This window comes from Leptosomus discolor, chromosome 14, assembly GCF_034619465.1.
Source record: "Leptosomus discolor isolate bLepDis1 chromosome 14, bLepDis1.hap2, whole genome shotgun sequence".
Taxonomy (NCBI): domain Eukaryota; kingdom Metazoa; phylum Chordata; class Aves; order Leptosomiformes; family Leptosomidae; genus Leptosomus; species Leptosomus discolor.
In genome coordinates, this window is record NC_141404.1 from 10,705,443 (window position 1) to 10,730,839 (window position 25,397).

General features: G+C 37.7%; 1 protein-coding gene across 1 annotated transcript; it reads left to right on the forward strand.

The window, feature by feature from the left end:
• The first annotated feature begins 11,082 nt into the window (after nt 1-11,082).
• Nucleotides 11,083-24,825, forward strand: ERCC4 (ERCC excision repair 4, endonuclease catalytic subunit). Its single transcript, XM_086473068.1, has 11 exons — nt 11,083-11,256; nt 12,218-12,398; nt 14,257-14,452; nt 15,720-15,927; nt 17,050-17,230; nt 17,575-17,703; nt 18,279-18,389; nt 19,565-20,156; nt 22,001-22,093; nt 22,798-22,910; nt 24,012-24,825. The coding sequence occupies exons 1-11, from the start codon at nt 11,083-11,085 to the stop codon at nt 24,743-24,745; spliced, it is 2,712 nt and encodes a 903-aa protein (XP_086329194.1). The 3' UTR covers nt 24,746-24,825.
• Nucleotides 24,826-25,397: the final 572 nt, after the last annotated feature.

Consider the following 25,397-nt stretch of genomic DNA (forward strand, 5'->3'; position numbering starts at 1 on the left):
ATTCTTTAAAATCCACAGGAGTAGCATATGCACATCTCACGACAGAATCTAGAATTCAACTCTAAATTCTTTTCCAAAATGTTTGTGTGAAGCAAGTGGTCACACCCACAAGTGATAAACTTCAGCAGGAATTCTACAGAGACCTAAGGCAATAATGGTTTCTTAAATTCCCCATAAGAAGAAAACTTATAAAAAATCCAAAGAAAATTTAGTATATCTGACACAGTAAAGTTTGAAAAAGAAGTACAGCTTGAGTTCATTTCTTAATACCTTAAGCATTCAGTCACCATTTTTGTGTACCAAGTACAGACATTTCAATGAGAATCTTAGCTTACAGATAAAATGGTTTTCATGCTGTTTCTTTTTAATTTTAGTAGCACATTGACTGTGAAACTAACATCGTTCCATCTGTGAAACTATGTAGAGTCAGACATTTTACCCCATAACAAATCTGCGTAGCTCGCTATTTTTTGTCTGTATGAGTACGAAAAAACTTCACACAAAACAAACTGCAAATAATCAGATGTAAGACATAGCTCTCTAGAACAAAGTTATTAGGAGAAACCACAAATCAAGTGTCAATAGAGGCTTGGCAAGGGAAGAGAGAGCAAAATATAAGAACTAAGGGAACTAAGAGAGATTCCACAGTAGAAGATCTGCCAGGAAATAGCACATATACAACTAACCCACTGAATTAAATTCGACAAAGTGTGAGAAGAGTCAAGACAGACATTTATTTCTGATAAAGAACGCTAATAGTTTTGATGTATGACACATGCTCTTCTGTTCTTGTTTTCGTAACTTCCCAGTGAACTGCTGGGCACTTCCCAGTGCTGAATTAATTTAACTTACAAATAAAGTCTGCTTTTCTTCATTGTAAAATTTACTGTGCAGAACAATTAATTGTTGCTATATCACTACAGTATAATTTAGAAAATTATATATTTATAGTAGACATAATGGAGAATTTTGTCATAACTCGGAAATCCTGTCAGTAGATCATTCAAGGACAAAAGGCAGCACGGAACGAGGCCAAATCTACTTATCAGTACTTGTTTTTTATATCACAGTAGAGTCTGAAGATCCCAAATATTGCCTGATGCTCTTTCACTAGTCAGTGCACAAACACAAAATAGAAGATTTTACAAATATCACCCGACAAGCTATGACACTACCCACTCCATTTGACTCTGCTTTGAAGAACAGCCAGTGAAATTAATCATGTCCGCACATCTCAACCACTTGCAGCTTAAACTGTGATCTGTCTGCATGAAGACAATGCCCTGTAAACTCAAATGGTTGTGGCACATGTACATGTTCCATTAAGCTACAAACGTGGGGAGATAATAATGGTATTTTTAAAATTGCTGCATTATTCACTACAGTTTTGGCAAACACAGTGAAGCCATGGTTAAGATAGCGGCTCCCTTCCCCAGAAAACTCAACAAATCCCCCTTATAACTGTATTAAGGAGCTGAGACTTGCACCATTCATCTAGTAAATAAAAATCCTTGGAAAAATGGAAACAATGAGAAAGCAGTTTCATGCATATGCAGATAGTTGTAATTGCTATGGAAACCATTGCTAGTAATTCAGTCTTTGTCTCAAAGCATCAGAGGCAAATCATGATATAATGACAGCAAAGAAAGTGTAAGACTGCCTAAGACTTCAAAGTGCAAAAATCAAGAGAAAAACCACCGTGTAGGAAAAGCCTCCATGTTATCCCATCTTCTGTGTTCTTTTTGGAGCATATTTATGTAGATTAGCTCTTTGGTATTGTTTTCTGCCTGGGCTTCCCAAATAGTTGCTTAAGTAACACTGAGGGCTGGCAGAATCACTACAGTCATTACAAAAAAAAAAGGATACTGTTTCTTTAGTCTATTCTTCAAGTGAGCATAATTTTAACCACCCTTCACTAATTGAAATTTTGGGAAACCTGAAAATGTGTGCCTATATTCAAGCAATGCCATTCATTTTCAAGCTCCTAGAAGACTGGTAAAAGGGTCAAAGAGGGTAACAGGGTCAAAGATTCAGAGACCATCAGTGACAGCAATTAGCTTTAATGTAAATAAAGGTGGGTAAAGTAAGAAGTTAGTATTTTTAGCCTAAACCTCCCAATTATTTTAGAATATTATATGCCTTGCTTTAATTTCTTTTATATGAAATATTCTCAATTTATTTTATTGCATTTGTACCACATGAATGTGCTAATGGGTAGTTCAGAATATTTTCAACATTTCACCTTGCTTCCTTGCAGTAGTTTGCCTGCTGAAAAACCAGAGGTGATCTCACAATTGTTCCTAATCAACCTCAACACCTATTTTTGAGTTTCATTGTTCCACCTTTCAAATTCATTTGCTGAATAAAATTAGTATGTGCAATATGCATACATCTAATACTCCACATCATGTCCAAAAATCATTACTTCTGATGCACTAGCCTTTATTCCTTCTAGGTACATAATTTCCAGAAAGAATACCATCTCAATTATTTGAGAAGTACACTGCATCTCAAACACTAACCACTCCCTTTTCTTTTTTCAGGTACATCCCATCCCATTACACTCTCATAGAGCAAAAGTCCACAAACACTTCGATTTATCAAAAGTTTATAGTCATAAGTCATTAATGTTGTTGTTTATAAGCAGCAACTTATGCTTTTAAAAAAGTTACTTTATTTGAAAATTCTGCACACCTGTCTTGTGAATCAGTATTTGTGTAATAAGGATTTCGTTCTAGGATCACGTGAACCTTGCCTTTCCTACCTTTTTTCAGTTAGCGTCTTCTAAGCCATAGAAACCAAGCAACTTTCCTGTTTTCCACATTACAATCAATCAGAAGTCCAGTCAGATGTCAGCAAATAACCACATTTTGTCAAGAAAAGCATAGGATGCAAATTTTATGCTAGTATTATTCTGATAATTAGAAGGCAAACAATAATTATTCTCACATAATGTCATTTGGTTTAGTATTAATCCACTGATATTTTTTTCATGTGAACTGGCAGGATGTGAACCTTACAGACAACTGTGTCATATGATCACAGCCTTTTTTTATATAGCTATTGTCAGATGTAAAGCTAGATTTATCATACCACCAAACCACACCCCAGGCTTTCAGGATCAAACGTGATCAAAATATACAGCAAGTTACACACACAATTAAACACACTTTTTAACAAGCCAAAATAATGTTTGGTACTTAAAATTATTTCAGAAAAGAAGTTTGTCTGCAAAATACTAAAAAAATCTAACACCAACACAGCAAGGACAATGATTTTGATTCTGTAAAATCCTTCATTGGGCTATCATTATCATAATTAGTGAGCTAACGTATGAAAAAATGGTATTGGTTAAAATCAACAAAAAGTTTTGTCTCTGGCACAGATTGTTCACTGTGGTTAATAAAAACTTTTTCATCCAAACAAATTAATATGTTTAAGTAAGCCTTCTACACGAGGAAAAAAAAATCATAGGAAATGCACAGGAAACACAGACTGGAATTATAGCATGGAGTTCTGGGATGACAGAGGAGAACACCCAAGAAACTGGGAGCCGAAGAGGGAAAGGCAGCAATGGAGAATCTGAAAGAATGAGTTCATGTATCGAGATTTCTAGAAGCACATATCATTCTGTGCAGAACACATTTCTACTCGAACCCAAGATTCAAGAAATTACCACTAGAGCTTTCTACATTGCAGCACCCAAAAACCTAAAAAAAAAGAAAATTTACAAGATGTGTGTACTTCCATCAAAGAAAAAAAAAATGTAGTTATTAACTTGATCTTGCGCCAGCATTAGGGTTAGTTTCCTACTTGATGTGATATATTGTCCATACATCTGGATCTGGAAATTTTGGGTTTACCTTCTCAAGGACCTGCCCCAGCCCTCTACAGATGCTTTAACAAAACCCTATGTAGCTTTACATTATGCTTATGCTGCAGGTTTAAACTGCGTTTTTATTAAGATTCATTTAATCCATACCTCTTTATTACCTATATTATCTTTACTTAGGTGGACTAGTGTGTTTAGAATTCTGTTCACTTTCCTGGATGGAAAGTGGTTTAAGTCTTTTTTCAAGTCTCAAATATAATGAGATTTTTTTAGTCGTATAACTCCTTTGACATACAAAGACTGTATCTCTAAAACTATGTACTTGTTTTCTTAGCAAGAAAAGAACTAAATGATTGGGACACCTGTAGGCCTCACCCTTTCAAGGACCTAAGAAAATGTTCAACAGTCAGATGATATTTTTGAGTGTTATATTTGTAAAACATTTTATTTGACTAACCTGTAACTCCCCAGAAACGTACACTCCAGCAGCATGCAAAGTCTCAAAGCGATTCAAAGAACTCTTAGAGCCCAGTAAAGGCAATTTACTATTTGGGTCTAAACTATGAAGCCAGCTTCAGTCTTAACTATGAAATTATTACCACTGCTTCATAATTAGAGGCTTCCTACAGGCTCTGAAGAACGTAAGCCAACAGTTTTCTCTCTACTTTAAACTGAGTTTAAAATATCACTAAAAATAGAACAGATCATACATTCATAACACTATCTTATTAAGACAGAAATCTGAGAGGTGTGATAATTTGGTACATATCTAATTTTTCAGATACAGTTACTGAAAGTAAAGAGTAGAAAAAACGTATCTATTTGAAACACAAGTAAAGATGTAGATTCCAACTCTGATTTTTGTATTCCATGATAAATGCCTGGAAATTCATTCAAGCTTATAAATGCTCTAAAGATGTTCCAGATATTGTTTACTAAAGAGAAGGTTAGTTTTCATGATGTGTTTATGGCAAATATGATACATTCAAACCAGGATGTAAAAGCCAACAATTACTCAAACAAAGAGAAGATAAAGTATCACAATCCCCGAACCGTTTCCTCTGGAATAATAAAACATTGACAGGAGGTAGCATTATTTCTCACCTTGAAAGGCTCGAAATGAAAACATTCTACAAAAATAGCGACACTGTACCGTAGAGCTTCTATAGATGGTATTTTCAGTCAGACAGTTATTCTTTCCTGTAAGCAGTTAACCACCCTCTTTACCTCACTGGAATACGCCAGCTAGGCAGATGGCTATTTTATTTACTTACAAGTCCTGTTTTACTTGGTGTAGGAGAAGCAAGGATGAGCCTTTTCCTTTGTCCAGAAATCTAAATCTCTCTTCCTAGAGAACAGTTGTCTAATGTAAGAGGTCATTTTCCTGGCTTCCTTGAACAGTCACACTTACACAGTGCATTATAGGAGAGTTGACATCACTTGGCAAGACATAAATTGATGGTGCAAATTTCAGAAGATCAAGCCTGAAATTTGAGTCCTGATGTGCTCTGCTTGGTTGCTGTCCATGTCTGGATAGCACTAAGTTCTAGTAACTGTGGTTCAACTCAGTTTTTAACCCTCAAATTCTCCTGAATATATCTACTGATTCAGAAAGTATATAAACAGAACATTGTACAACAGCATAAAAATGCTGCGATTGCTGTCTTCGCTGTATGTATTCCATAAGCAAATGCTTAGAGGAATGGAACATCCCAAGTATCAGGAAAGTTTGCTTCATGTTAACTTCACATTGTCTTTAAAAGTCAAGGAGAAGTTATAGAGGTATGAATCTGCCCTGTACAGAAAACCAGAACACTCCTTCAGTGAAGAACCTGCAGTTGCCTTCAGTTATTAACGTGTTAAGTAAATTATTATAAATGTCATCCTACCTTAGCAGCAATATCCTGTTTCAATAATAGGCTACAAGCACTCTAATTAGAAATGTCTATCATATAAAACAATACTAACACCACTTTTACAATTTCCAAATTAATATGAAAAGGTTTTTAATTGTCATGTTAGTAGATTTCCTTGCTAAACTACACTTGTACTGGAGAAACAGTAAATTTGATAGTATGCCTCAGGAAAAATGTCTGTATAAAACCGATACTTCATACTAAGTTGCAAGGTAACAATATTTTACCAGTGAAATTTAGGAGCAGCCACCATTTTGTCTCGGTTTTTTTACCCACAAGACACTACTACAGCACTGTTGTTGCTCTATACTTTATACACAGTCATCTTGTTCACTAACACAGCAAACACTAGGCTTGCAATACAGCTTTAAAAATAATGGCTAAATCTGGTTTACCCACAAAAGCAGTATGTGTTGGAAAGAACAGTAAGTCACTCCTTTCTCGACATGGGCTGGTGAGAACAAAAGGCTGAGGTGCAAATTAGCTCCTTAACTCTCTGTTTTCCCAAAATCTTGTGCAAGCTCTTCAGCAAAGTACCAACTTGACAGAACATTTGGTTTGTGAGTGTGTGTAACCTATATTTTCTTAAAGCGCCAGTTCTAATCCTTAAATTTTACAACTCTTCTGTTGGAACCAGAAGGATAAATAACATGTTCCAACAACTTATGTCACATATCTGCAGTTCAGATAAACAAGTTATAAGTAATAACATTGCAAGATCACTTCTTTTCACAAAAAACCACTTCTGGTAGCACTCAGAACACGATGTTTTTCATCAACATTTTTTCACTTAGGAAACACAAAATCTTCAACTAAAATTGCAAAACCAGATTTGCATTGCTACAGCTACACCACAGATCTGCACTGGTCACAGTGCTGCCAATGTTTACATACGTAACACCGTCTATACACATGCATGCTGAAATATTCCCCGTTGCATCATCAACTGCTTCTTCTTTTGTTAATAACAAAGTACTTAATTTGTAAAATCACTTCTATTAAATGAACAGCTAAGTATCTCTTGAATGAATATGACCATGTCCCTTAGAAATACATGATAGACTTGAACGTAAGTAATGTATTAAAACACTTCATCTATCGTCATTTTTATATATTGCTACAATAAAGAAATCTCATTGTATTTCATGACTTTTACATCCAGAAACCATTGAAGTGGAATATTCTACATGGTCACCATGTACACTATAAAAGACGCACAAGTAGAGTGGAGAAAAAAATAAAAATTAAGGCTGTTTAGGGTACTTAATTACGAACTGCACATATCTTTAAAATTTTTAACCAGCTCTGTAATTGTGGAGAAAAAATACTGTGGAAATCATTAACAGCTGCTTAAGTATAATTCTGCGTTTACTTAATACAAAGTCCACTGAATGCACTTGCTGTTACTCACATGGCACTGACACCTGAGGGGGAAAGGAAGGTGAAGGAGAAGTTCCAGGGTCTCATGGTCTGTGCAGACCCAATGTAGGGCAAGAACTTCCCTATCCCTTCCAATGCCCCCTATCCATCAGGCCACCATCCAGATCAATTCTTTTATTGGAGCTCATTTTTAACCCAGCAAAAGCATGTCATGTTTAGTTTTTACACTAGCTTCCTTGAAAAGGAATAATTAGGTTTTCCTTTATAGGGGAAATATTTTTTGACCTGTAAAGAATGTTCTATATGTAGAGTGTTGGAGAAAAAACTAGTTCTGCCAATTACAAATCACAGAGAGTGCCCACCTCAGAACTAAATATTCTAAGAACATGAATAGATATGGCTAAAAGATGGCTTATAAGAAATTCCCAAACTATGAAACACATTTTTTCAATTCCCAACATAACTTTATACCTACAGACAAACATCAGTACTTCTATTTTTGCTCTTTTTCTTAGAAAGGAAGTTTGTTTTATTTAAAAAAAAAAAATCATATATTTCCTCAGAAATGTAGATAACAAAACTATCCATGAATTCAGGCAATTTCGCTTCAGCAGTCTTATCTTTTAAGGCTAAGCTCCCACAGGTCTTTGTTTTTACTAAAGGTGTGAAAAATAATAATTGTGTAGTGTATGATATAATGATGCAAAATAACTCTAATAACAGGACTATGGACGTTAACCTCTTAAGATTCATCAGCTAATGAGTTTAGGAACTAGTATGTTGATAAATCTAATTAGCAATAATATATCAAAACGTATGTAGGATTTGCAGTAAATATAGTAGATTTTACTTATTATAAAATTGGCTGTGTTGGAAATTGCAAAATGTGATAATTTTTAGGACATTTCAAAGACATTGGCCCTAGTCATCTTAGTTGGCTAATAAAACTGAGGTTTAAAACATCCCCTAAATCAGTGAGAGATTTTTCGCTGTAGATAATGGGGTTGATCCAAAAGCTAAAATCCAAACAACAAACCAGGCCAAAGACACAATAAAAAACCCACAGAGTAGGAAATCTCACCACATTTTCACTGCTGAAAGTATTGAGTTTTACGTAAATACAAAGATAGAAGACAAAAGAAAATGCTGATGGTTTAGAAAGAAGGTAAAAAAAGTTTAAAGTAAATTATTTAAATATTGGGTTTCTTCTCACAGGGCATCGTCCTCAGCTTTTTACATTACCAGCAACAGAAGTTTATTAATATGATGCACAAGAACTGTTCCTAATTTTCATAAAAGACTGTTGACATTACACAAGTGGGCAGATTAATGACTTAGTCATGGCTTCCTGCATTTTTCTCTTCCCTGGTAGTGATTAATAACTTGTCAAAATTTAAATTTAAAAAAAATAGTTGCCAAAAGCATGTATAAAGAGATTAATATCAATATTGGTGATCTCACTAATAAAAAGTGATCCAAATAATAATCCCACCTCCAGGGATTTGTGCTATCACACTACCACACGATTAACCTGCCTTTCGTACAGTGTTACTATGACGAAGCAAATGGGCTAACGCCTTTCTAAAACAGGCCAGTAAATGTCTTTCTTGGGAAGCTGGTTAACAGGCTGTACTGACCATCTCATATAATCTATCAGTTTGAAAGTTCATAGCTTTATATGGAATGAAACTCCTGAGGTTACTCAAAATGTTTATTGCACACATATATAGAACACAAGTTTTAATGTATACAAAATTAAAAGCAAGCCTTCATTGTTGAACACAGAAATGTATTTGTGTGTACTCCCCGGAGTATCATGGCCTACTATTCCCAAGTTAAAAATTACCTATCATATTTAATTCTAAGCTAATTCTTAGACAAATGTTATCTATCCTGTTCCTATAGAAGATCTCTCTTGTGTTTTTAGGAATACTTTCTTAATATTAATCTAATGTTTTGCAAAGAAAAATCACACAAATTTAATTGCAAGATTTAGGCCTAAGCTCTGCTCTTCTAAGGTAACAAATGACAGCCCTCTACTGGTTATTAAATATGTAAGCACAAGAACTGCATTTCACTACAATTTTACATTAATACTGTATTTAAACAAAATAAAAAATATATAAATATATATATAGTACAAAATAATATCAGCCTACAGAGATGCCTGAAATATTTCATTTAGACCATTAAAAATTTATTATTTCTAATTTATGAAGGAAAGAGTAGGTCAAGGAAATGGCTAGTTCCTAAATTATATGGGTAATTCTTCAAACATTGTAATTCTTCAAAGAATTAGTCTCATTGGACTACAGCTTTTTGTACAGTACTAAAAAATAGTGATAAAAGTTAATGATAATCATCATGTTGTTGTTTAAGGCTTTGTTTTGGTCAGTCAAATGACCTGCAGGCCACAAAAATGAAATGTGGTGCAAGTAAAAATACTGGTTTTCTGACATTTTTATGGTCTAAAATAAGTTTTAAAAGCAAACATCAAAGAGCTTAGTAGCGGCCAGCTAAAAATGAGAACCAAGGCATAGTATTTGGTACAACAGCTGGCAATATTATCCAATTCGCAAAGAAAAACTGTTCAGGTATCACCATAAAATTTCAGAAATGCGACATACGTATGAGAAAAATCAAGAATAGTCTCCACACTTTATTAATGTTTGCCAGTTTTTAAAGATTTTTTTTCCTACTTTGCCCTGAGTCTCTGTACTGAATTTTAAAATGCAAATATGTAGATTATAGAATAATTTTTAAATTTCCTATATTAATTTTAAACCTTCTATAGCATAATCCTGACCATGTAGCAAATTTACAGATAACACATTGTAAAGTGCATCTTTGTTAATAATGTCAACTTGAATAAGTATGCAGTAAGAGTACCTGTTAGCAGCTATACATTTTATCTTCCCTTACTAAAAAAAAAGAAACAAAAAACAAAACAAAAACAATAGAAACCCCACTGCAATAGCCATCATGTGACAAGGCAAAACAAAGAACTGAAAGTATTTATTTGACTGTATTAGTTAGTTGACTCATTGCCCTGATGGCATTTTACCAAAAGAAGACGATATTGGGGGAAATAGCAGGAATTTATACCCAGTGTAAATAAAAGCTATTTGGAACATCTTCCACACCTGTGCACTAGGGATAAAGCTGGTTGTACACTGTCCCTCTGCCCAATAACCTGCAGAAAAAGCTGTCAGTCTTCCCCTCTGCTTTCTCAGAGGGGGGTTTTGACTCAGTTGAAGTTGCATCCATCTCCCCTGCAGCAGGCCCAGAAAAATTGCTTATTTTAAGAGGGGCTGGAGACAAGTTCACCTGCCCTTCACCAAGCTGAATTGTAGGGTCACTCTGAGGACTGTCCATTTTCAGCTGCTTCCGAAAGCAGGTCTGAGGGGTCTCTCAACCCCGTGGCAGCAACCAGGCTTTTTTGTACCGACTGAGGTAGGGACGCTAAAAAATGAGGTACCAGCAAAATAGTGAGGTACCATCGTCTTGGGTGAGGAATGCAGGCTGAAGCTCAGCCAAGTTTAGTTTTGTTGCTTAAGAAATGCAAGTAATTAGTAACAAGCAACAAAATATTTATAATAAAAAAAAGGAAAAGACCCCCTATGTGATATTTACACTCAGCACTCACACGAGGAGGAGAGGGGGCTTCAGGTCGCCTCAGTGCGAGCACCGTGGGGAGCCTGCAGGGCAGAGGAGTCCCGTCCCCATCTCCACGCCGGCCGTTCCCGGGATCCTCCTCCTCGACCGCCGCCGCCCGCCGGAGCTTCGCCTGAGGCGCCTCGCGCTCGGGGCGGGAAAACTCACCGCGCCCGCGCTGGAGGACCTCGTCGCCTGAGCCCGGCAGGGGGCAGCGCCGCGGCGGCGCCCACCGCAGCAGCGGGAGGGGGCGGCGGCTGGCACGCATGCGCTGCTCCACGAGCGGCGGGTGCGGCGGCCATGGCGGCGCTGCTGGAGCATGAGAGTCAGATCTTCCTGGACCTCTTCCACCAGGACGGGCTGGTGATCTGCGCCCGCGGGCTCGGCATCGACCGCCTGCTGCTGCGCTTCCTCCGCCTCTACTGCGAGCCCGCCAGCCTGGTGCTGGTGCTGAACACCGGCCCCGCCGAGGAGGTGAGGGCAGCCGCTCTCAGCGGCGTCGCGCCCGCTCGCCCCTTCCCCCTCACCGGGCGCCGCTCCGTTTCGGCGGGCGCGGCCCGCGGCGGCCCCGTCCGTGCCTCGGCCCGGGGGGGAGGGTGCTGCCCGCTCCCCCGAGCGGAGGGGCGGCCGCGGCGGGGCGCGGTGGCCGGGCGGGCTGGCGGCGCGGGGGGCCGGGCCCTCTCTGGGAGCAGCGGTCGGACCTGGCGCGTTCGGCGTCGGGGCAAGGGCCGGGTTCGTTCTCGTGCATCTCGGCGGAGCCCTGACGATGATAACGGGCTGGAACAAGCTCACGTACCTGGCTCGTAGAGAGCAGAGAGCTGTTAGCTGCCGGCGAGCGGAGAGGGGTGACACGTGCTGACAGATTGTCCCCGCTTGTACCAAAAAATGCCGCCCTGTTTTGCCTGGAACCAGGGAGACTTCCCACCGTCAGGGAGATGATGTTGGGGTTTTTTTTTGTGGTGGCCGTAGGTGAATGAATGTCACAGCTGTAGTTTATAAGATTAAGCTTGGTGTATGTGACCTACCTGCTGCAGTTGTCTTTGATAGCAGTGAGTGGACTAAAGGACAGTCACTTCCCAATTCTCTCTTCTTCAGTTGATATTAAACTTGCCTGTTCCTTAAAAAAGAGCTAGTAAAATGTAAAAGAAAATGTAAGCTTCTTTGAGTGTCAGTGGCTCATATGTGGTTAAGTACTGTCTAGCTGCTGCTGAAAATACATACATTTTTAAATCACCTGGATGAGTTTAAAACTGAACAAAGTTCCTCAGAAAATCATGATAGTTCAGACTTCCTTAGGTAGTGTGTCATACTATCATGCTTTTAATTTGATTTGGACAGCTCCTCAGAGTTAACAGAGTATGTATGATGAATGTTTTTTCACATCCATTTCATCAGTTGCTACAATGAAGTCGTGTTTTTATTGTATTTGGTTTAGGAGTATTTTATTGATCAGCTGAGGTCAGATGGAGTGGTTCATCTTCCTCGGCGGGTTACAAATGAAATTACAAATAATACTCGATATGAATTTTATACACAAGGAGGAGTCATCTTTGCAACAAGTCGAATCCTTGTGGTAGATTTCCTTACTGACAGAATTCCTGCAAACCTCATTACCGGTAAGAGTTTAATGAAATAAAGCTAAGGCTGTTCTGTTTGAAAATATGTAAAGCTTAATTCTATATGAAGAGTTCTGTTAACCCAGATTGAAATTGAAGAGTTATTCCTTTTTTTCCACAAAGACTGAAGTAAAAACAGCAAATATCTAGTTTGTTCTTTTTTTTTTTTTTTTTAGTGGTTTTCTTTGCTCCAAACTCATTTGCCTTATTTAATTGTACAATTTGAAAACATCCACATTATTTTTAGATACCGGATCGTGTATTTCTATGGCTGATATCAATAAGTGCCTGGAAAACAAATCAGCAGTTAAACTATGCCATTGACATAAGAAGCATAAAGTTCAGAGTGGCTTTCAAAGAAGAATAATTGATTGTACTTGGCGAGATAGTGTCCTGTAGTCTGTAGGGCACTGGCCTATGGTTAAAACCGATTGTAGATGTCATGTGTTATCAACCATGCACACTACCTAGTTTTTGCATTAACAAATTACTTCTGGTGACTTTTCCTATCAAAAAATAGCAATACCTTACTAATGTTTGCTTGGCACACCGTGAACGCTATCTAAGTTGCAGTATTATGAAGTAGTGCTCTTACTGTCCTTGTAAAGATTTTGGGAAGAGCTTCTGACCTTTTTTTTTGTTATATAAAAGTTATACATGAAAGATGTTACAGTTGTCTTTTTCCTCTCATGTTCTGTTCACCTTCTCCCCCAGCCACCACTGTTTTTGTGTTCCTGTCTAAGCTGGAAACCTTGTTACAGCCTGGAGAGCTAATGAAAGAGCCAGGAATATAAGAATATTTTATTGTTCTCTAAATGTTAACATCTTAATGGCTAAACATAACCAAATATTGAATGCTTAGAAGAATGTAAGTTTCTGCTTCAGAAGCTGTGTCCCCTTCCTTTTAGTCCATGTATGACAAGCTCTAATCTGTAAAACATTTTCAACAGTTTTATGCTAGAGCCAAAAGACACCAAATTTGTCAATTCTGATATTTCTACATTAAAAAAAAAGTTAACACATTTTCTGGGCAACCTACTTTAATTTCTTTTCTTCCCCTTGACCCCTTCTTCTCTAACTTTCTCCCTACCAAAAAAAAGGGGGGGGGGAATAAAAAAATCAAGCAAGCACACCTTTGGAGTTGGTCAGTATGAAAAGAAGAAATACACTAAAAGATCTAAAAAGTAGTGCTGTGCTCTACTGACACAGAGCTGTTACAGTTTTTGCATTGCCACTAGAGGTCAGTGTGACAGCACCTTTGATAGACCTGCTGCTTCATCTGAACCTTGGGTAACGCCTGGTTCTGTTGGAGATGTATATTATCTCTGTGTGAAATTGCACGGCAAAACCAACAAAAACTCGTAACAGTGTTTCTTGAGGAGTAAATATATCAAAAAAAAAACCAAAACCAACAGTGAAGTGTTTTTAGGTGTTATAAATGTTGTTTATAAAATCAGTGTAGGATCACATGTGAGTTAACATCTGATGAACTCATAAATTCAGCTAAATGAAGAAGTTATCACTGCAGTACAGAAGGATTATCCCTGGTGGTTTTGGCCAAACAGAAATTATGTACTTAATAGCATAAACTGATGCACGTTGATGGCAAGTTGTTTCTACCAAGGCTTATGCAGCAGTATGAACTCATTTCATAAACAGAGAAGTACTGACTATAAGTAGGATGGTATTATGCTAAACAGATAGTTTGTTCAGCCATCACTTTAGAAGATTTAAATTCCTGTTTTACTTTATTTAAGAAAAAAAAAGTTAAAAGAATAAGACAGTTTTGAGGAAAAATGTATACAAAATTGGACCTTTCTTTACTTTTCTGTAACTTGAAAACCTTTTGATTTGCCAGGCATTTTGGTATACAAAGCGCACAGAATCATTGAGTCCTGTCAGGAAGCATTTATCTTGCGACTGTATCGCCAGAAGAACAAGCAAGGCTTCATTAAAGCTTTTACAGATAACGCAGTTGCATTTAACACTGGCTTTTGCCAGGTGGAAAGAGTGATGAGAAATCTTTTCGTCAGGAAACTTTATCTGTGGCCAAGGTAAGGCACCTCTTTACTTCACTGGAGAGTTAAAAAAAAGATGAAGGATGTTACAATGGGCTCCTAAGAAAATGAGGTGTATGCAGTCACTTGCTGATCTCTGTTCCCTCTTATATTCCCAAACAAATTTCACTCAATTTTTGACAGATGAAGTGGTCTTCAAGATCCTAAATTTCTGTAAGTATTTTTGAAGAGAGACCCAAATGAAATCTGTAGGGGGCTGAACGCAATGGTATAGCTGTCCTTGTACCCAACAAAAATCACAGCAGAAAGTGACATTCTTAATAGCTTAAGAAAAACTTTGCTTATTAAACAGATTATTTAAGCCATGAAGTAACAGGAATACAATCTCTCAGTTCTGCCATTCATGGAGGTATTTGTTTCCAGCTGCAATGAAACTCCACGGATCTCTTTCTACCTGCCAGATTTTTTTAATCTTCTTTTACATGTATGTTGTGTATGAAGAATATTTCTTGGTGAGTGATGGAAAGCAAATTGCCATGTTTGTGACATGCATTAAGTCAGGAGCAGAGCCACAAATGGAACTGGGCACTTCAGCTGCTTACCCATGCAGTGCTCTTGCCTTGGGCGGGAGGTCTGCCCGTTTGTGCCTTTAGTCCAGTCTAGAATGCGGTTCACTCCATCTTAACGTACCGTTACTCTGCAATGTAAACTGTCTAACAGCCTTTCTTTCACAAAGAAATAAAGTGGACATAACTAGGGGTTTGGGCATTGAGTTTCAGAAGTCAGCAGGCGTAATGTTCTCTGAGCTTCGTCCTGTTAATAAAAATCAGGTAGCATCTCTGTCCCCGTCCAGTGGGGCTGGCTGGAAGGGCAGGGTTCTGACATGGACCTGCTGCTTGTAATCAGAAGCTGGCAATGTCAGAATCTGCTGCTGGATCCGTGTGATTCCAAAGGATTTAGGAACCCTTTCCAGTTTCTCCCTTATGAGATGTTTTGGGTTTATTTTAATGTTTGTTACATGTAATAATGATGTAGGATCTAGTGCCATAATTTTCCGTGGATCATTCACCAGCACTGTAGGCTCGCATGAATAGAATGACAAGAGTCATAATTGTGGAACAGATGGTTTTCTGAGGCTGTTCGTAAGATTGCAGTCTTCACATCAGTAGAAACGGATCTATTTTGCAATTAACTTACTTGTTTACATTTAAAACAATTGTAATTGTTGTTTATACAAACTTCTGAATAATTGTAGCTGAAGCAAACCATCCATGTAGGTCTTAATGTGCTGTTTTCCTCTTAGATTTCATATAGCAGTCAACTCATTTCTAGAGAAGCATAAACCTGAAGTGGTGGAAATACACGTGTCAATGACCCCTGCTATGCTTGCTATCCAGACTTCAGTCCTGGACATTTTGAACGCATGTCTGAGAGAACTCAAACGTTATAATCCAGCTCTTGAAGTAGAAGATTTATCTTTAGAAAATGCTATTGGTAAACCTTTTGACAAGGTAACTTTTGTTTGTTTTGCTGTGTCTAACTAAAGGAATGTAGGTCTTCAAACTGTCTGCCATGCAAACAAAAATATAATTTGTAAAATAAATAACCAGCAGCCACCGAGTATTCTCCCATGACATGTTTATTGGTGCTACAAGGAGAGAAACTGTGTTAATCTGTAATGGTGAAGTGGCAGTTGCCAGAAGGATTTTGGGGGTATTGGTATTATGTTCTTCCAAAGTCCCTACAGTAAGAACATCCTGATTCATGGTTGCTTCTTTATTATTATTATTATTATTATTATTATTATTATTATTATTATTATTATTATTAAGATGGCTGTAATTTCAGCTCAGAATACTTTAAAGATAGGTATGCAGTTATTTCCACACACATACCCCCTTTTTTCCTCTTGAATTTCCTGCTTGTATCTTTTATTTTCTCTATTAGGAGAAGCATTGTATGTAATACATGACACGCACATGCTTGCATCTGTTGTCTCTTTTAAACATTATGTATGTCATTAATTGTGTGGGTATTGTTGTTTTTGGCAGATCTACAATGTTTGGCGTACATATGCTCTCTGAGGGGTAAAATGATAAACTTCAACCATCCTAGTGAAACATGGTTATTTGTTTCCTGTGATTTAATCTTGATGTGAGGCCTGCTGTACTTGAAATATTTGGAGGGTTTTTCTCTTACGCTCTGTAGGTTGCATATCTGCATGGTACTCATCTTATTTTGGATGACATTATAATGTTTTTTCCTTTACCTAAGTAAAGGATACTACAGACTAAAGGCACAGGCCAGTACCAGTAAATAAGTTTGGGTGCTTTTTTTCTATTTTACCAGTATTTTATTGTTATATGGAAAGGCAAATACGTACTGAAAGCATTAAATTACATACATTGGCTAATTGTTGAAATGTTTTACGTAAAGGCGTCTCTATTATGTTAACGTTGCAAAAAAATGATTACTTACCAAAACAAATACCTCACCATCACATCTTTAATTTGGTAGTTTAATAACTTTGGGAAACTAGTGGCATGTCCTGTAAAGGAAGAAAAAAGTGCATTATTATCTTGGGTAGTATACTGTGTATTTGACACCCAGAACTTTCCAATTTATATTTCTAGACGATACGTCACTATTTAGATCCTCTCTGGCATCAGCTTGGAGCTAAGACAAAGTCTTTGGTCCAGGATCTGAAGATACTACGTACTTTGCTACTGTACCTAACTCAGTATGATTGTGTCACTTTCCTTAATCTTCTGGAGTCACTGAAAGCAAGTGAAAAAGCTTTTGGTGAGAATTCAGGTAAACACTGAATAGCCATACAAGTTAATGCATGAACAGTGAAATGTTGATATTTTTAATTAACATTCCCAAACATATGAAGGTATCTAATTAGGTTTTACATAACCAGCCATAAGGACGTAGGTTTTTATTGACAGATAATGCTTTCATCTTCCCACTTAACTGCTGTTACTTAACAGTGTGAGATTTGCATCACATTTCTTGTCTTTTACTAAGCTAGTAATTACATAGCAAGCAGGTAGCACAGGTATTCCAGATGAGAGATTTGGGGCTTTTACTGGAAAGGACTGAAACACATACACATTGCAAATGTCAAACTACTGCTGCTTTGTTCTCCTCTTCAGGTTGGCTGTTTCTTGACTCCAGTACTTCGATGTTTGTAAATGCTCGAGCTAGAGTTTATCGCATTGCAGATGAGAAACTGCATCAGAAAGGCAAAGTCTCTGAAAAAAGTGATGTAAAGAAGGAAAATGGTACTGATCATTCCTAATTTTAAGTTTGAGAGTGTCACACGATTCAAACGCTCTGCATATTATTATTTGTGCTATGGTTCCCTACACAGCTCAAGATCTCAATCTGTTAGCTGGAATAAGTTGAGACATAATCTTGGTTCAAAAATCGTATCGTAAACAACATAAAACAGAGTCACGAAGAAGGGGCTCTTTTAAGCTTGCCCAGCCGATCATTGTGAGAGCTTTTATGGAATTGTTGTTGATTTACATCGGTGTTTACCTTGATCTTTTTTATTTTATGTGAACAGGCAGGAGGCTGCTGTTGCTTTTATTAAAAAAAAATAAATTCAGGAGTTTCAGAATTGAAGAACGAGTCAATATTTTAACTTTTTGCTTCACTAAAGCACTTATCCCCATTTTTAAATGTTTCTGTAAGAGCACTCTCCAACCCATTAGCATAACAAGTTGCATATGTAGGCTGTTGAATATTGTATTTGCCAACAACCGTCATGCTATTGACATCTAACCACTAATTTAAAGTTCTGAAGGGTATTTTGGCTGTAAGAGCTGCTGTGTTCAATCTTACTTTGTTTCAGAACTGGAAAGGGAATTGGTTCTAGAAAGTAACCCAAAATGGGAAGCTTTGAGAGAAGTACTGAAAGAAATTGAAAATGAGAATAAGAACAGTGAAGACCTTGGTGGTCCAGGTGAGAGAATACTAAATTATGTAAATGTTCACAGTACAGCTTGTTTCTACTTCTACTTGACTTTTGAAGAAGGAACCTAACTCTTTACTGTAGTTTCATTAAAGAGCTGTTTTTAAATTTAATGATTTGTGGACTTAGGAGTTTATGTACAGATGTATGTATGTACATAAACTGTGTAAAACTAAATAGTTTTACATAAACTCCTACTTAGTTCTTGCTCTAAAAGAGAAATGCTGTTGGTTACTGTGCAATACTGTTTAAGAAAGAACTTGTATTATTAAGAAAAAATATTTTAACTTACATTTCTATATTGCAGTGATACCTTAGTCTCAAAACCACTAAAACCAGTAATGTGGAAATTTGTAATAATCAAGGTACCATTCACTCATTTCTCAAGTTCAGGTTCAAAAGAAATAGGGGTTCTGTCTTATGCCCTTTCCACCTCACACATTCTTCTCATGCACCTGAAAACTTGCTGCTTCAGGAGATGCACCTAAATGGGGTAGAGAGTAGAAGGCAAGTGTGTTTCAAACTAACTGCTTTGCTGCCTTTCCTATTTTAAGGCTTTTCATCCCCTTAAATTTCACCAGGTTTTATTTTAGGAAGTAGTAAGGGTAAAAAAGTGCTTTTCTCTCCCACCCACAGTGTTCTGACTCTGGATAAGAACTGGCTCCCTCATCTAGTGTTGTAGGAGTTTATCTGAGTCAGCTTGTGGAGAATTGTTATTCAAGGCCCACAAACGTCAGTAATACTGTGTGAAACATGTATTTTTTAGACTCTGTAACACAGCTGACAGAGGCTGAAAATTAGAATGGTCTAAATTAAGCTCTCTTTTATTCCACGTTCTAAAAAAAAAAACCCAAACCAAAACACACTGTCCGAGTATCTTTCGATGCATGCAATGTCTGCCTCGTTTCAGGGGGTCAAAGGGAAAACCTCGCTAGTTTAGATGGTGTAGCAGTAAGGAATGCTGAACTCCCATTAACCTTCTCTAATCTGGTTTGGTACGAAACACCATGCGATGCAGACTCCCTGCAAGTGACATCCAAATGCTAAAGCATTTGGCAGGCGTGCTTCTAGGAGCATTAAAAACAATTTGCTCGAGAGATGTCTGGTAGCTGGATAAGAGGTACAGCAGAGCAGACTATAAACATGATACTGTTTCTTGACTGCAGGGCAAGTGCTTATTTGTGCCAGTGATGACCGAGCTTGTGCCCAGCTCAGGGAGTATATTATTGCTGGAGCAGAAGCTTTTTTAACAAGACTGTATAACAAAACTTTCGGAAAGGATGAGAAAGCTGGAGAAGTGTGGATTAAGGACAGAAAAGCTGTGAAGTCCAAAGGAAATGCCGGACCAAACACAGGGCCTCCAACCAAAAAAGCCAAGCTCACAACTTCTTCAAAACAAAATAAACACAAGAAACAGCAAGACCGGACTATAATCCAAATGGTAGGGAGAACTGAGGAGGAGAAGAGAGAGGAGCTAGAGGTGGAAGATAACAAAGAGTTAAGCAGTAGCCAAGAAAGCAGCATTGAAGAGACTGTTCCTGAAGATTTCCATGTGAACTTACCCTCAGACTGTTACTACGGTATTTTCAAGAGCCCGCTGACAATCATTCACCCGTTGCAGGGCTGCAGCGATCCCTACGCGCTCACTCGGGTGCTGCATGAAGTAGAACCAAGATACGTTGTGTTGTATGATGCAGAGCTGACTTTTGTTCGGCAGCTGGAAATCTACAAGGCAAGCAGGCCTGGGAAGCCTTTGAGGCAAGTTGGTCTGGGCAGGGTGATTTTAGTCTTCCAAGGGCACTTTCAGCAGTCAAGGCGGGACGTGCATCTAGTGATTTTCTTTAGCTGCCCTTTGATTCCTGTTCAGCCCTCTTCTTGATTTTAAACAAAAGTATAATGTCTGATGTAACCAAAACGTAATTTTTACTTCCCAGCAGGTATTTAGTCCCTTAACAACAGAAACATACCTGTTAAAAAAAAAAAAAAAAAAAAAAATTGTTCATTCCATCTTCTGCCAGACCTCTGCCAAGGTGATCTTAGTGGCAATAGATCTATTTTGCTGTAGTCTCACTTTAAACTGTCTCTATAGCTATTATTTTTACACAATAAGCTTCATCTTGGATTTTATTAATTTTCAGTTTTCCTGGTGTCTGGTCATGCTAAAGACCAGTAATTCAGAAACTACTAGAAGAACAAGTAAAGGAAAATGCAGTAAAGAAAATGAGAAGTATTTGCACTTATGCTCGGTATTTGGAGTTATACTCCGTTCTGGTGTTAGCTGAAAGATAGATTTCCGTATTGTGTGTATATATTTGATGCACTTGTAAATTGCAAAACTCACTTTTATGAATAGATGTTACAGAAAATGTTAAAGATATCGAAAACTTAAAATTTAATAAATATGAGGTTTTGCATTATCTTTCATTTATATGGCTACCTGATACAGCATTTCTTGAATACAGTTAACAGTAGTTACACCTCTAGCTCTCTGAAAATAACCTCTGGCAATTTCTGAAGTCTTAGAATAAACACGCTTTACTTCCAACAGTTGAAACACAATTTATTGGCATATGAAATTGTTTCCTTTTGAATTATAATGCTTTATACTTTAATCACCTCATGAAAGTTATCTGCATAAATTTAACAGAGCAGCTGTGATTTTTCTAGTCACAGATTTGTATTTGTGTGACGTACCTGACAATGGAAGCCAGTCTGGCAGTTCTTAGTGTGTCTGTACCTGGTATCCAGGTGGGGACCCTCTAGTGCAGATACGAATGATGGGACTCACAAAGTATCTTGCATGAGGATAATTACCGGGTTATTTGTACAATTTATTTTTAATTGCCTAATCAGCATGTGTTGTAACTACACTTCAAAGCAGGACAATCAGATGCAGTCAGGCAAGTAGGGGTTAGATGCAGCGCGTGGAAAAAAGTAATAGAAATAAAATCCTATCAGTCTGTCAAAATGGACCTCAATTGAGATATACTGGAAAAAAATGACTGTGCTGAAAACTATAGGCAATTAATTTCTGAAGTTAATTATTAATTCTTATACATTCTGTATAAATCCCTATTTGCAGAATAAAACTTCATTTGTCAGTGTGTTCATCTTTGCGAGACACATGACAGCACATTCTTTGTAGAACCTGCAGTTTAAAACCTTAAATGGTGTTTATCCTAACCCAGGATGATTGCATATTTTTTAGTTTGTTATATGTATTCTACTGGGAAGAATTTTAAAACAGTAAGAAAGCAGCTTCTCCATTATATTTGCTTTGTGTCCTTGCTGAATGGCTGACTGCAGTCTGAGTCCAGTCCGGCTGCATCCCAGATTTCCAGTACGTGTATCTGCCACTGGGGAAAGAGGAAACACCGGATGTAAGAATTTTTATTGCTGATTGTGGAATCTCTTTACAGAAGATATTTTTGCAGAAAAAGATAGTGGTTTTCCACTTACCTTTTTTAAGGCAAATACTGACTTCTCAAGCATTTACTGATACTAATCTTAAATATTGGTTGTGGGTGTTTTTAACTTAATGTGAAGTTTTGTGATCTCTCTCTTTTTCCATTTTTTTTTTTTTTCCTCCTCCAAACCTACAGGGTTTATTTCCTTATATATGGGGGCTCGACAGAAGAACAGCGCTATCTCACAGCTCTAAGAAAAGAGAAGGAGGCCTTCGAAAAACTCATTCGGTAACAAGAGTAGTTTACAACCTTTATTATTCAAGTTCCGTGTAATTCCCTTATCCACTTACATTTTAAATAGAGTGAAGTTCTTGCTTCTGTAAAGGCTTTAAATAAACTTTTAATTCAATCACTTTTCAGATGTTTAGAGAACTTTCCTATTGAAAATCAAAGAAAAGTCAAAACCTTCCTTTTCAAAGCGCCTGATATTTTAGTTATTAGTTTTAGGGGTTTTAATATTAAATTTCAAAGGCTAAACAGCACGACTTGTATTTTTCCCTAATTGTCTATGAATTTAATTTCTGTAAATGTGTTTTTGTCTGCGGGTAACATTTCTTGGAAGATATTTCTATAGCTTTTATGACTAAGTTGTTTTGGGGAACAAAACAATTATTTTTCTTAGACTGTATAAAACAGTATTTTTACTGACAGTGTCTTCTCACAGGTTATGCTGCCATTACTAGTCATTAGTTCCTTTGTTTCATGGGCCCTGAGAAGTTATAAAATTAAAAAAGGAGATGCTAAAAAGCACTAACAACTGATACTAAAAACATAGCATCTAGCCCAACCATCTGTAAAACTTAGGAAATTGCATTTCTGATCAGCTTTGCAATTAGTACTAAACTATATATAAATTTACATCTGGCTGTATTTTGATCTGTTTTTCTCACATAATTGCAGTTTTCAGTGTTTCTTTGTTTGTGGTTCCTTAGAGAAAAGGCCGGCATGGTTATTCCTGAAGAAAGAGAAGGAAGAGATGAAACCAACTTGGACCTCGTAAGAGATGCTAAATCTGCCTCTGTTTCTGCTGACACACGCAAAGCAGGTGAGCCCTTCCTGAGGTGCGGCTGGTCCCTCTGGGCTTTGGGAAAGGGCCCCGTCGCTGTTGCATTGAAATCCCATCCCAAGCGTCTGGCCGTAGCCACACTGCACAGTGACTTTGCGGGCCTGATCTCCCTTCCTCTGCCTGCCTCCGTCCATGCAATGACAGTGAATTATGTTTTTCTTTTGAAAAGAACATACTACTTAATGAAGTATTTTACCATTAAGACAGATACATTCGGATTGTTACTAGGCAGCTTGTTGGTTATGAGACTGTCTTGCATTGCTTGTAGGGAGGTGGACAGAAGTTAAAACATTAAAACTGAAGGCTACAGGTAGTCAAAGGCATGTTGTCCTTGAGCTAGTAAATGCTGGGGACTTCCTTTGATCTTGGCAAAATGGACTGCCTGGGTAAACAGCTGCGGGTTGTGGGGTTTGTCTGCTTGCTTTGCAATGAAGCATCTTTTTCTTTTGTTGCAGTTCTAACCACGTTTTTGTTCCTTTCCTCCGATACGTATACTCTTGTCCTCATCTTTACAGCTCTGCCCCTGTTTTTCTTTGCTGTCATTTCTGTAATCCTGCTCTCCTTTACCATATGCTCTCTGATCTTTGCTGTTATGTCTTTTGTGGCCATGATGCTGCAGTCTCTTCATGTGTCCTTCTACAGATCTAGAGAGGCTAAAGTGCAGCTCCTGCAATAAAATACCATATTTCTGCGGGAAACAGCTGGGAATAAAAAGGATCAGCTTCATTATCTTGTTTTCCAGGCAACTTTTTAACAATTTTGCTGGTGCATTTAAATAAAGTTTCTCTACAGTTTAACGTATTTCATTGTCACTTATACAAAGCTTACAGCAGGTAGTGATAGTTCTGTTAGACTGCAGAGCATACTCCATAAACTGCAGTGTATAATTTGGCAAGCAATTTTTCTCTGTAACAGTGAAAAATTCAATGAAGTCTGGATGTATTATACTGCTGAATATGAGGCATAATTTGAGATGTGAAGTCCATCCATTACAGAAGCATTGGCAGCACACAGGAAAGCTCTACAACCAGAGTCAGAGGTCATAAGCATTCGGTTAATGGTATTTCTTTTGTTCTGTAGGTGGGCAGGAACAGCAGAGTGTTCAGCAAACTGTAATAGTGGATATGCGGGAATTCCGTAGTGAGCTTCCGTCATTGATTCATCGTCGCGGTATTGACATTGAGCCTGTTACTTTGGAAGTTGGAGATTATATTTTAACTCCTGATATCTGTGTAGAGCGGAAAAGTATCAGCGATCTAATTGGTTCCTTAAATAACGGCAGACTGTATTCACAATGCATTTCTATGTCCCGTTACTATAAGCGACCAATTCTCCTCATTGAATTTGATCCTCACAAATCTTTCTCCTTGATTCCACGAGGCTCTCTACATCAGGAAATCTCCAGTAATGATGTCACTTCTAAACTAACCCTGCTTACACTCCATTTCCCGAAGTTGCGTATCCTGTGGTGTCCCTCTCCTCATGCTACTGCTGAACTGTTTGAGGAGCTAAAACAAAACCACCCCCAACCTGATGCAGAAACAGCAATGGCTGTCACCGCAGATTCTGAGATTCTTCCGGAGTCAGACAAGTACAACCCCGGTCCTCAGGACTTTCTGTTAAAAATGCCAGGTATTAACGCAAAAAACTGCCGTGCCTTAATGAACCGCGTTAAAAGCGTTGCAGAGCTAGTGACACTGTCCAGGGACGAACTCTCCAAAATTTTGGGTAATGCTGCCAATGCCACGCAACTATTTGACTTTATTCACCTGACCTACGGAGAGGCAATATCTAAAGGAAAAAGCAAAAGATGACTAAAACCAGTACTGTTCAACACAGGGTGTAGATAAGCTTTTCTTGCACAGTGCTTTGGTGAAGTACCTGAAATGTTTTAATAAATGCCCTCTGAGGTAAGCAGCTGTTTTTTGATAATGCTGTTCCGTCAGTTTTAACATGTGAGTTATTACTGAAGGCAAGTCTCAAGAGGAATAAAAAAGGGTTTTAATAGAGAAAAGCAAATTATTTTTATCCTTTCTACAGCACTTTAATCAGTTCTGTATCACTGAATGAACAAAATTAAGTTCTTCACCGAGTCCATAAGAATTAAGTGCTAAGAGACTAATTGATAAAGGTGCTTTCTTTTGAAAGTCGTGATGTCTTGTTAAAGCTAAAAATGTACTGTGTTTTGGTTGATATGTGTGCCCTGCTTCATGGTACATCACTTCGCTCTTGCTATTTTTATTAACATCTTACTCTCTGGAAACTGCCAGGTTTTGACTGACAGTGATGGAGCTGTTTGAAACACATCATGGTCTTTTGTTAGGACTTCTTTTAGGAGAACATACTTGGACTCAATCATGAACTTTAGAACATCATCATAAGCCTTTGTCACAGTAAACTACAATTGTGTGGTATGTTCTCCATTGTATTTGCTTACTTTACTAAAAGTTTTACTTTCTTTTTTGA

What these genes read in the sequence shown, in the direction of transcription:
- ERCC4 (XM_086473068.1), top strand. Translation starts at nt 11,083, where the DNA reads ATGGCGGCGCTGCTGGAGCATGAGAGTCAGATCTTCCTGGACCTCTTC. An exon ending in ACACCGGCCCCGCCGAGGAG is followed by an intron (nt 11,257 to 12,217) that starts GTGAGGGCAGCC and finishes TATTTGGTTTAG; the next exon opens with GAGTATTTTATTGATCAGCT. An exon ending in TGATGTAAAGAAGGAAAATG is followed by an intron (nt 17,704 to 18,278) that starts GTACTGATCATT and finishes ACTTTGTTTCAG; the next exon opens with AACTGGAAAGGGAATTGGTT.